This window comes from Cupressus sempervirens, chromosome 5 (assembly GCF_028749045.1).
Source record: "Cupressus sempervirens isolate cs-2001-9-10 chromosome 5, ASM2874904v1, whole genome shotgun sequence".
In the NCBI taxonomy this organism is placed as follows: Eukaryota; Viridiplantae; Streptophyta; class Pinopsida; order Cupressales; family Cupressaceae; genus Cupressus; species Cupressus sempervirens.
Genome location: NC_143122.1, coordinates 328,746,986 through 328,760,055, shown reverse-complemented (window position 1 = coordinate 328,760,055; position 13,070 = coordinate 328,746,986). Strand labels below are relative to the sequence as shown.

General features: G+C 40.8%; 1 protein-coding gene across 1 annotated transcript; it reads right to left on the bottom strand.

Annotated features, from left to right (window-relative positions):
- Nucleotides 1-974: 974 nt before the first annotated feature.
- Nucleotides 975-2,781, bottom strand: LOC149556014 (uncharacterized). Its single transcript, XM_089829665.1, has 2 exons — nt 1,713-2,781; nt 975-1,240 (listed from the first exon to the last, which is right to left on the bottom strand). The coding sequence occupies exons 1-2, from the start codon at nt 2,779-2,781 to the stop codon at nt 975-977; spliced, it is 1,335 nt and encodes a 444-aa protein (XP_089685791.1).
- Between the last annotated feature and the right edge of the window lie 10,289 nt (nt 2,782-13,070).

Below are 13,070 nucleotides of genomic sequence, written 5' to 3'. Positions count from 1 at the left end.
AAAAAGTACTAACAAATAATGCGGGGGAATAACCAAAAAATAATAAAAAGATAAAATAAAGGAAAAAATTTTAAAACAATAGAACAAACACCTCTCAAACTATATGCTTATGTAAGTATGTAAGCAGATAAAATAAACAAGCAACCAAATATCAAAGAGCTCCCCTCCTAAAATAGAAATTGAAAGAAAATATATAAATAACCATATACACTAACGACTAGGCGGGCCATAAATATAACAACGAGCTAAACAAAAACAAACAGGTGGCACCAAAAAACATATATATAAATAAATATATATAAATATATATATATATATATATATATGTATATATTTAATTATTTTAATGTATATATAATAAAGTATATATACAAATGTATATGTCTATATATATATATACCTAAATATATATATATATGGATATATATATGTATATATGTATGTATCTATATATATAAATATATATATATATATGTGTGTCTATATATATGTACATATCTATATAAGAGTATATATATATGAGAATATATATATATATATATGTATATATATATATATATGTGTATGTCTATATATAATGTGCACACAACACGACAAGAAGAAGACTAACGCAAAAATAAATGAAAAAATAATAAACAACCCCCATCCCCAACCCATGCCCGGAACTGGTTACAAAAGATACCACAAAGCAAGAGAATGAAGGACAAATATATAAATGAAACCAACCAGCGCAAAAGTAGCAAGGGCATCGGCCCCACACAAAGGGACAAAAACTAGAAATGCTAGGAGATAATGCGGAGGAGAGAAGAGAAAGAAGAAACACCAAAGACACAAAAGAAGAAGTGGCCAACCTGGGGTAACGTGTAAGGCACCCGAGGAGAGGAGAGGGGGAGAGAGGACAAGAACCAAGGAGAGAGGAGCAGCAAAGCAAGACGGACGGAGAGAGAAAGAGCTAAACCAACGCAAGGAGGGTGTTACTCCGCATAAGTCACCAGAGGATGCCACGAGGGGTTGAGAAGCCATACATCATCACGATTGAGGTTGATGGGGTGGTTAATAATTTCAACTGCTTCTTTAAGCTTCCTCTTAAAATAGTTGTCCTCGTGGGAAATGATTTGCGTGTCCTCCAAACATATGTGATGCTTGGTCAAGGAGGAGTGTTCAGCAAGCGCCGATTTGTAAACCCTATCGTGTCTGATGTCAGCCACATGCTCCTTGATATGGGTGTGGAATGAGCGGCCTGTTTCGCCAATATAGGGTGTACCACACGAGCAGATCACTTTGTAAACCCCTGAGTTGGCGAACGAATCTATGGGGTCTTTGATTGGTGGGACACGATTCTTGAGCTTGAAGAGGGGCTTGAAAGCAACATGCAACCCATTTTTGGATAGGATCTTGGCAATCTTATGGGAAATGCCTTCCACAAAAGGGAGGGAGGCAAACAGAGTACGAGGGGGGGGGAAGAGAAGGGGGCGAGGAGGCAAAGAAGAGGGACCTAGCTTGGTTTAGGGCCCTAGAAATTTGCCTAGAAGAATAACCATTCAGCCGAAATACTTGGCAAAGGTGGTTGAGCTCAAGGTTTAGATGATCAACATCACAAATCCTATAGGCTCTTAGGGCCAGGGTCTTGAGAGTGCTAGTTTTATGGCTAGGATGGTGGTGGGATGACGGATGAATGTATAGGTCGGTATGGGTGGCCTTTCTAAACACACGACGACCGAGGGAGCCATCTGATCTCTTGATGAGCAAAACATCAAGGAAAGGCAATTGGTTGCTAGACTCTAGCTCTTTGGTGAAAGAAATGCAGGGCGTCAAATTGTTGATGTTCTGGTGGAACTCTTCTAACTTATCCAGCCCATGAGGCCAACAAATGTTAGTATCATCTACATATCTTTTCCACCATTTAGGTTGAAGAGGAAAGGAACGAAGGGCCACCTCTTCAAAATGCTCCATATAGAGGTTGGCGATGACAGGTGAGAGAGGGGAGCCCATGGCCACACCATCAACTTGCTCGTAGATGACTCCTTGAAAGGAGAAAAAGGTTGACCTGAGGCAAAGCTCGACCAGACTGGCAATCTCTGCATTGGTCTTGTGCTTCACGATTTCAATGGAATCGGGGATAGGGACCTTCGTGAAGAGAGAGACCACGTCAAAGCTTACCAGGACATCATTGGCATCAAGTCGAGCATCCTTGATGAAATGCACAAAGTGAGCGGAGTCTTTAACAAAGAAATCAGAATTGCCTATCAGAGGAGAGATTAGCTTGGCCAAATGAGCAGCCAAGGGATACGTGGGGGAACCTATAGTGTCAACTATCGGTCTAAGCGGGATGCCCCCCTTGTGGATTTTTGGGACCCCATAGATACGAGGAGTAACTTCCTTGGAGGGAACCAACTTTTTCTTGATGTCATCATCAAAAGAAGAGGCCAAGACATGCCCTTTGACTCTTTTTAAAATTTTGCCACAAGGGTTACGAGATAAGGTTTTATAGCTAGTAGAGTCGAAAAGGAGGTCTAGCATCTTGGAGACGTAGTCTTGTTTGTTCATAATGACCGTGGCATTGCCCTTGTTAGCTTTGATGATTGCTAGGTCATTATGGCGCAACAAGCTTTTGAAAGCAAGAAGCTCAACCTTGGGGATGTTGCCCCTCGGTGGTTTGGCCTGCCTGAGGGCGACTGCACAATCCTGTCTGATGATGTCAGCAACATTATTGGGGAGAGAGCGGATGGCATTCTCAATCTCAATGAGGAAATCAACCCGAGGTATGCTACGAGGTGCCATCGCAAAATTGAGGCCCCGCTTCAAAAAGTTGAAAGAGTGGGGGTCGAGAGTGGCGTCAGATAAATTGACGACTAATTTGCTCTCCCAGTTGGACACCGAATAAGAGGATATCGGAGCGACAAGATGACGGGAAGGGGGACAAGGCCCAAGAGAAGAAAGAGGAACACGCGGCGAGGATCCCCACGAGGGAGACTATGAGGAGGGAGGAGCACCCCCGTTCATCTCCTTCAAAATCCTACTCCGTGGGGAATTGGGGCCCAAAGGAGAGGCAAGGGTGCGGGAGGGAATGGAAGGACGACCATTACTCCCATCGACCAGAGCTACAAACGGCAACGACGGAGAAGGGGTGGTGGGATGACAGAAAATGCGGGTCACATCATCCAAGGACAAGTGGGGAGGAGCAGAGCTTGGAGGGGCTCGAGGAGCAGAGGTCAAAGGTGAAACAACAGGGGCGGCATTAATGAAACAAGACAGGGGAGAAGAGGATGTACCTGGCGCGTCACAAGAATGCCCGTTGGGAGAAACTGGCCGTTGAGGACCTGACGCCTGCGGGGGAGAGCCGAGCTGAACCACGTCCAAAGGGAAGTCACGAGGCAGAGAAGCGCATGAGCCGACGGCATGGAGATCCAAGAACTGGCGGGGTGACTTCGAATGTTGTAGTGGGCTTGGCTGCGCGGGAATATCCGCCGCGCCACCCATAACATCAAACACCTGCACCGAAGACGAGTGCTGCTGCGGGCTTGGCTTCGTAGGAACATCCACCACGCCACCTATACCCTCAGACGTCTGCACTGAGGAGGCCTCAAACGTAGCAAAGGAGGAAGACTGGAGAACATCAGACGGGATATGAGACTGCACCAAATCCCCAACATGAGAACAAGATGGATGCCGGCGAGAAGGGACAGAATGAGACTTCTCTTGCTGCGGTATCGCCTGCTGTTCACCAATAACACCTGAAACATTGGGTTGCCAGGGTCGAGACTGCAATGTGGGGTCCCCCCGAGCGGCAGAGGTGGACGAGAGGTGTACTGGATGCAAGCCCAGAGACAAACTATCATCCCCCCCGCGAGTAGAAGAAGGCTGGTGAACAAAGTTGCAGATTTGGCTTTCCTTAAACGTTATCATGATTCGAAGCTCATCCCCTCTTTTATTAGCATTAGCGACCACTTGTGGAGTGGGTTTACCAAGCATATCTTCTTCCGTGCGAGTCTCGCTCTCCTTAGATCTGTTATCCAGTCCACGAGGAGATCTATCAATACTCTGAATGCCAGGCTGCTCCCTCTCCATCTTGAGCTTGCTTCCTCTTTGCGTCCAGATATTTGGATCCGACTGGACACGTCATCTCATGCCAAAGCTTTGGGGCGTCAGAAGGTCTGCATCACCAGGCAGAAAATGAAATTTGAAAGGCTGGCTCGCAAGTTCGTTCACAATCACGGGATCTCTGCTTCTTTTGCTCCCTTGAGCTCCCCCTCCTGCGTGTTGGGTTCTGCACATCACCAGCCTTCTTCTACTCGCGGGGGGGATGATAGTTCATCTCTGGGCTTGCATCCAGTACACCTCTCGTCCACCTCTGCCGCTCGGGGGGACCCCATAGTGCAGTCTCGACCCTGGCAATTCAACGTTTCAGGTGTTATTGGTGAACAACAGGCGATACCGCAACAAGAGAAGTCTCATTCTGTCCCTTCTCGCCGGCATCCATCTTGTTCTCATGTTGGGGATTTGGTGCAGTCTCATATCCCGTCTGATGTTCTCCAGTCTTCCTCCTTTGCTACGTTTGGGGCCTCCTCAGTGTAGACGTCTGAGGGTATAGGTGGCGCGGTGGATGTTCCTGCGAAGCCAAGCCCGCAGCAACACTCGTCTTCGGTGCAGGTGTTTGATGTTATGGGTGGCGCGGCGGATATTCCCGCGCAGCCAAGCCCACTGCAACATTCGAAGTCACCCCGCCAGTTCTTGGATCTCCATGCCGTCGGCTCATGCGCTTCTCTGCCTCGTGACTTCCCTTTGGACGTGGTTCAGCTCGGCTCTCCCCCGCAGGCGTCAGGTCCTCAACGGCCAGTTTCTCCCAACGGGCATTCTTGTGACGCGCCAGGTACGTCCTCTTCTCCCCTGTCTTGTTTCATTAATGCCGCCCCTGCTGTTTCACCTTTGACCTCTGCTCCTCGAGCCCCTCCAAGCTCTGCTCCTCCTCGCTTGTCCTTGGATGATGTGACCCGCACTTTCTGTCATCCCGCCACCCCTTCTCCGTCGTTGCCGTTTGTAGCTCTGGTCGATGGGAGTAATGGCCGTCCTTCCATTCCCTCCCGCACCCTTGCCTCTCCTTTGGGCCCCACTTCCCCACGGAGTAGGATTTTGAAGGAGATGAACGGGGGTGCTCCTCCCTCCTCGCAGTCTCCCTCGTGGGGATCCTCGCCGCGTGTTCCTCTTTATTCTCTTGGGCCTTGTCCCCCTTCCCATCGTCTTGTCGCTCCGATATCCTCTTATTCGGTGTCCAACTGGGAGAGCAAATTAGTCGTCAATTTATCTGACGCCACTCTCGACCCCCACTCTTTCAACTTTTTGAAGCGGGGCCTCAATTTTGCGATGGCACCTCGCAGCATACCTCAGGTTGATTTCCTCATTGAGATTGACAATGCCATCCGCTCTCTCCCCAATAATGTTGCTGACATCATCAGACAGGATTGTGCAGTCGCCCTCAGGCGGGCCAAACCACCGAGGGGCAACATCCCCAAGGTTGAGCTTCTTGCTTTCAAAAGCTTGTTGCGCCATAATGACCTAGCAATCATCAAAGCTGACAAGGGCAATGCCACGGTCATTATGAACAAACAAGACTACGTCTCCAAGATGCTAGACCTCCTTTCCGACTCTACTAGCTATAAAACCTTATCTCGTAACCCTTGTGGCAAAATTTTAAAAAGAGTCAAAGGGCATGTCTTGGCCTCTTCTTTTGATGATGACATCAAGAAAAAGTTGGTTCCCTCCAAGGAAGTTACTCCTCGTATCTATGGGGTCCCAAAAATCCACAAGGGGGGCATCCCGCTTAGACCGATAGTTGACACTATAGGTTCCCCCACGTATCCCTTGGCTGCTCATTTGGCCAAGCTAATCTCTCCTCTGATAGGCAATTCTGATTTCTTTGTTAAAGACTCTGCTCACTTTGTGCATTTCGTCAAGGATGCTCGACTTGATGCCAATGATGTCCTGGTAAGCTTTGACGTGGTCTCTCTCTTCACGAAGGTCCCTATCCCCGATTCCATTGAAATCGTGAAGCGCAAGACCAATGCAGAGATTGCCAATCTGGTCGAGCTTTGCCTCAGGTCAACCTTTTTCTCCTTTCAAGGAGTCATCTACGAGCAAGTTGATGGTGTGGCCATGGGCTCCCCTCTCTCACCTGTCATCGCCAACCTCTATATGGAGCATTTTGAAGAGGTGGCCCTTCGTTCCTTTCCTCTTCAACCTAAATGGTGGAAAAGATATGTAGATGATACTAACATTTGTTGGCCTCATGGGCTGGACAAGTTAGAAGAGTTCCACCAGCACATCAACAATTTGATGCCCTGCATTTCTTTCACCAAAGAGCTAGAGTCTAGCAACCAATTGCCTTTCCTTGATGTTTTGCTCATCAAGAAATCAGATGGCTCCCTCGGCCGTCGTGTGTTTAGAAAGGCCACCCATACCGACCTATACATTCATCCGTCATCCCACCACCATCCTAGCCATAAAACTAGCACTCTCAAGACCCTGGCCCTAAGAGCCTATAGGATTTGTGATGTTGATCATCTAAACCTTGAGCTCAACCACCTTCGCCAAGTATTTCGGCTGAATGGTTATTCTTCTAGGCAAATTTCTAGGGCCCTAAACCAAGCTAGGTCCCTCTTCTTTGCCTCCTCGCCCCCTTCTCTTCCCCCCCCTCATACTCTGTTTGCCTCCCTCCCTTTTGTGGAAGGCATTTCCCATAAGATTGCCAAGATCCTGTCCAAAAATGGGTTGCATGTTGCTTTCAAGCCCCTCTTCAAGCTCAAGAATCGTGTCCCACCAATCAAAGACCCCATAGATTCGTTCGCCAACTCAGGGGTTTACAAAGTGGTCTGCTCGTGTGGTACACCCTATATTGGCGAAACAGGCCGCTCATTCCACACCCGTATCAAGGAGCATGTGGCTGACATCAGACACGATAGGGTTTACAAATCAGCGCTTGCTGAACACTCCTCCTTGACCAAGCATCACATATGTTTGGAGGACACGCAAATCATTTCCCACGAGGACAACTATTTTAAGAGGAAGCTTAAAGAAGCAGTTGAAATTATTAACCACCCCATCAACCTCAATCGTGATGATGGATGGCTTCTCAACCCCTCGTGGCATCCTCTGGTGACTTATGCGGAGTAACACACTCCTTGCGTTGGTTTAGCTCTTTCTCTCTCCGTCCATCTTGCTTTGCTGCTCCTCTCTCCTTGGTTCTTGTCCTCTCTCCCCCTCTCCTCTCCTCGGGTGCCTTACATGTTACCCCAGGTTGGCCACTTCTTCTTTTGTGTCTTTGGTGTTTCTTCTTTCTCTTCTCTCCTCCACATTATCTCCTAGCATTTCTAGTTTTTGTCCCTTTGTGTGGGGCCGATCCCCTTGCTACTTTTGCGCTGGTTGGTTTCATTTATATATTTGTCCTTCATTCTCTTGCTTTGTGGTATCTTTTGTAACCAGTTCCGGGCATGGGTTGGGGATGGGGGTTGTTTATTATTTTTTCATTTATTTTTGCGTTAGTCTTCTTCTTGTCGTGTTGTGTGCACATTATATATAGACATACATATATATATATATATATATATATATATATATATACATATATATATTTATATATATATATATACATATATATATATATATATATATATATATATACATATATATATTTATATATATATATATACATATATATATATTTATATATATATATATTCTCATATATATATACTCTTATATAGATATGTACATATATATAGACACACACACACACATATATATATATATATATATATATATATATATATATATATATATATATATATATATATATATATATATATAGACATATACATTTGTATATATACTTTATTATATATACATTAAAATAATTAAATATATACATATATATATATATATATATATATATATATATGTTTTTTGGTGCCACCTGTTTGTTTTTGTTTAGCTCGTTGTTATATTTATGGCCCGCCTAGTCGTTAGTGTATATGGTTATTTATATATTTTCTTTCAATTTCTATTTTAGGAGGGGAGCTCTTTGATATTTGGTTGCTTGTTTATTTTATCCGCTTACATACTTACATAAGCATATAGTTTGAGAGGTGTTTGTTCTATTGTTTTAAAATTTTTTCCTTTATTTTATCTTTTTATTATTTTTTGGTTATTCCCCCGCATTATTTGTTAGTACTTTTTATTACTAATGGGTAGTCTTTCTATAACACCCTCTAAACATGTACGCATCAAATCATTTATAATGGTCTCTATTGTTGCTTTCTCTTTATGTCTGGGGTGGTTTTGTCTCCCCCATGCTGGTTTTGGGTTTTTTATCTTTTATTTTGACTTCTCTTGACTGGCGTTGGGGAGTGTGCAGTCCCTCTCTTCTTGGTCTCCTTAAATTGTGACCCTTTGCTAAATCTGCCTCTTACATTATTTGACATCTCTTGCTCTCTCTTCCTGATGATGGATCACGTAGTGTGATTCGAAACGTTGATGAAAAATCTCTACACAATCTATTCCAGAAAATCAACATTATAAATCATGGATTGTGGAAATCTGATTGCATTAATTGACACACTACTTTTACTGAGTTATAATAATTTTTGTGTTTACCAAATAACAGTAGCAATCAATTTTATTGTTAACATCCAAGGGATCTAAAATATTTTTGTGGTAACTGATTCACCCCCTGTCTTAGTTACTCCATCTATATTTGCAACAATTGGTATCAGAGCTTCTGGTACTTGCAAGAAAGGTTTCAAGGACCTAAGCTAAAGATCAGGATGTCTTACAAGAGAGAAATTTCAAAGCTTAAATGAGATAACATTTCAGCATGGAAAGGACTCATGAGACTTCATCTAGCTTCCATTGGTGATTCATGATGCAAATATCTTGATGAAAAATACACAACTCCTACTCATACATTATCTATTTGTGATATTACTGAGAAAAAGAACCATAACACCATGATGAGAGATATTTCATCTACTCTTAGCTATGAAGAATTTGATGATATCAAGGACTGCAAAATCACCTTTAAAATCTGGAACAAACCAAAGGACATCTATTGTGGTGATGACAATGTGAGGAGAGCCAAAGTAGAAAGCCTTAGAGGACAATTTGATTAGATGAGAATGAGAGAAGATGAAAACATTGACAAATATGTTGAAAGAATCAAAGCAAGTGTCAGTGCAATCACTGCTTCTAGAGGAGATATCAAGGAAGAAACTGTTTTATGTAAAGTTCTTAGAACATTGCTTCCTATCTATGCAATTAGAGTATCTGCTATTCAAGAAAGGAGGTGTGAAAAAAATCATAAGATAACTTTGGACACCTTAGTAGGAAGATTGAAAACTTTTGAGATAGACAACTATGAAAATTATGTTCCAGCTTCCAAGAGTATTAAATTTGCATTTGAGGCCAAGCTTTCACTTAAGGAGAAAGGCAAGAAAATAAAGGACATTTATTTAGAAAGTGAAGAGGAATCATAGGAAAGTTTTGATAGTGACCTTGGAGTTGTTGAAGCTCTACTTGTAAGGAAATATTCTAGAGGTAGAGGAAAATATAAAGGTAAAGTTCCCCTAATCTATTTTTCATGTGAAGAAACTGGTCACAAGTGCAATGGCAAGAAGGATTTCAAAAATAAAAAATTATTCAAGGACAAAGGTAAGAAGACATGTTTTATCACTAAGGATTCTGATAATAGTGAAGATGAAATAGTTTACATTGTTGTGAAAGATGAATTTGATGATGATGAAGGAGATAAGATGAAACTTATCTCTCATGTGAGAAAAAATGATACATGGATCATAGATAGTGGATGTTCACATCATATGACTACAGATAAAACAAAGTTTGAACACTTTGAAGACTATGATGGTGGTAGTGTAAGGTTTGGAAAAAATGAAACTTGTTGCATAAAAGGGAGAGGTCGAATCTCATTAACCAAAGAACTTGTATGTGACGATGCCTATTGGGTTGAAGGACTAAAACATAATCTACTGAATGTGGCACAACTAATCAACATTGGATATAAGGTGGAATTCATGCACGGTAAGGAAAGACTATTGGATGACAAATGAAAACTAATTGGATCAGGCAAACAAACAAAAGATAACCTTTTTTTATCTTGATCTTGGTGATTGCTCATGTTTTATTGCTCAAGTTGAAGAAAATTGGTTATGGCACTGAAGGTCATGTCATGTAAATTTTTATAACATGATAAAATGAAGAAAATTTAGGAAAGTAAGAGGCATTCCTAATTTGAAGAAACTAGATGTTGGTTTATGCAAGAATTATCAAATTGGCAAAATGGGAAAGACTAGTTTTACAAGAAAATACTATCAATTTGAAGACATCTTGGAAATTGTGCATACTGTTTATGTGGACCTATTGGAATAAAAAGCTATAGTGGAGAAAAATTCTTTATTCTTTTTGTTGATGACTACTCTAGAATGATGATTGTTATGTATCTAAGAGAGAAGTTAAAAGCATTTAAGAAATTCAAATGGTATTTGGTAAGAGTCGAGAAAGAAATAGGGAAAAGATTGAAATGCTTGAGATCAAACAGAGGCGGTGAATTCATCTCCAATGATTTTAATAAATTTTTCATTGAAAGAGGAATCAAAAGACATGTATCAGCCCCTGGAACTCTCGAGCATAATGGAATAGCTGAAGGAAGAAACATATCTATCATGGATTGTGCAAGGACTCTATTGATTGAAAAGAACATTGCTATCAAATATTGGAAAGAAGCTATCAACACTATAGTTCATACCTTAAACTAAGCACAATTGTAGAAGGACTCATACTAAAGTCCCTATGAGTCATGGTATGGCTATAAACCCAATGTAAGTTACTTGAAAGTATTTGGAAGTAAATGTTATATCTTGAAAGAATCTTGAAAAGGAAAATTTGATGTGAAAGGTGATGAAGGTATATTCTTAAGTTATTCTTGCAAAAGTAAGGCATATAGATGTTTAAATTTGTCTACTCACAAAATCATAGAAAGTGCACATGTGAGAATTGATGAGTTTGTAGAAAGGACTGAAGAAGAAAGCAAAAAGGAATTGGAAGATTACAGGAGATTTGTTTACATCGAACCTGATACATTGCCAGACACATTTTTCAATAAGGAGATTTCTACTCCCGAGTCTTCCTCAGTCACTAAGTTGTAAGAAGTTCAAATTGAGTCACAAGGACCCATGTCACATTTTGAAGCTACCAAGCCAATGCCTACCAAGTCTGAGCAACCAAAACCAGAAGTTGAAATTCAAGAAGATGACAATGCAATCCATTCAAAAGGTAAGGAACCCATATTAGCCAAGTATGTCAAGAGGCATCATACACTAGATCAAATTATTGGAGATAAATTAGAAGGAACTATGAAAAGAAGTAAGCTAAAAGGTACATATTTACTTGCTGATTTTGAACCTAGAAATGTCAAAGATGCACTAGAAAATGAAAGTTGGATTGATGCTATGAATGAAGAAATAGAGAAAATAGAGAAGAACAAAACTTGGACTCTTGTACCTAGGCCTAAAGTTAAAAATGTGATTGGAACAAAATGGGTATTCAAGAATAAGTTAAATGAAGATGGTAAAGTATCAAGAAACAAAGCTAGATTGGTATGTAAAGGCTACTCTCAAGAAGGAAATGATTATGGTAAGACTTTTGCTCCTATTACAAGATTGGAAGGTGTCAGGACCTTACTTGCATATGCAACACATAAAGAATTTAAACTATATCAGATGGATGTTAAATCTACATTTCTCAATGGTATTCTTGATGAAGAAGTTTACATTGAACAACTAGAAGGTTTTTTTGATCCAGACAAAAGGGAAATGGTCTACAAATTACACAAAGCATTCTATGGTCTGAAATAAGCTCTTAGAGCATGGTATGAGAGGTTACACAACTACCTTATATAGATTGGTTTCCAGAGAACTAATGATAACAATAGTTTGTACATCAAGGAAGGAATAGATAACAAGATTGTTTTGGTAGAAATATTTGTGGATGATACTTTATTTATAGGGAATGATGATCTATGTACACAATTTTTAGAGAAAATGAACAAAGAGTTTGAAATGTCTATGTTTGGTGAGATTAAATTCTTTGTTGTATTGCAGATACAACAGAGCAAGAATGGTATCTACATCACTCATTTTAAATATATTAGGGAGATACTCAAGAAGTTTGGTATGGAAGATTCAAAACTAGTTGGAACCCCCATGTGTACTAGATTAAAGCTTACCAAAGATGATGATTCAAAAGAAGTAGATTAGACCTTATACAGATCAATGATTGGAAAATTATAGTATGTAGTTCATACAAGGCTTGATATTGCTCTTGTAGTTGGTATAGTAGCAAGATTCTCAACAAAACCTAGAGAAAATCATATGATGGCAATCAAATTTTTTTTGAGATATTTAAAAGGTACTGAAGACTATGGCTTATGGTATAAACTTGGAGGAAATCTGGACTTAAAAATATTTATTGATGCTGATTGGGTAGAAAAAATTTATGATAGAAAGAGTACAAGTGGTGGAGCATTCTTTCTTGCTAAAAGGTTGGTATCTTGGACAAGAAAAAAACAACACTGCAGATCCCAATCCACAGTAGAAGCAAAATATGTTGTAGCAATAGTGAACTGTTCTAATATTGTTTGGTTTAAATAGTTGTTGGAAGGCATGAAGGTTGAGATCAAAGAACCAATTGTCATATTTTGTGATAATACAAGTGCATTTAACATATCAAAGAATCTAGTGATGCATTCCAAAACAAAGCATATTGCTATAAAATATCATTTTGTCAGAGAATTGGTGCAGGATAAAGAAATCAGATTGGAATATGTCCATACAAAATAACAAATTGCAAACATATTTACCAAGCCATTACCTAAGGATGTATTCTTGTATCTAAGAAGCAAGTTAGGGGTAATTCCCCTATCTAAAGCTCACTAAATAAAGTTTCAAGTGATGCATCAATAGGAACCAAATTGAAGATCTATTAGTTGATGCATCATAGTCAAGGGA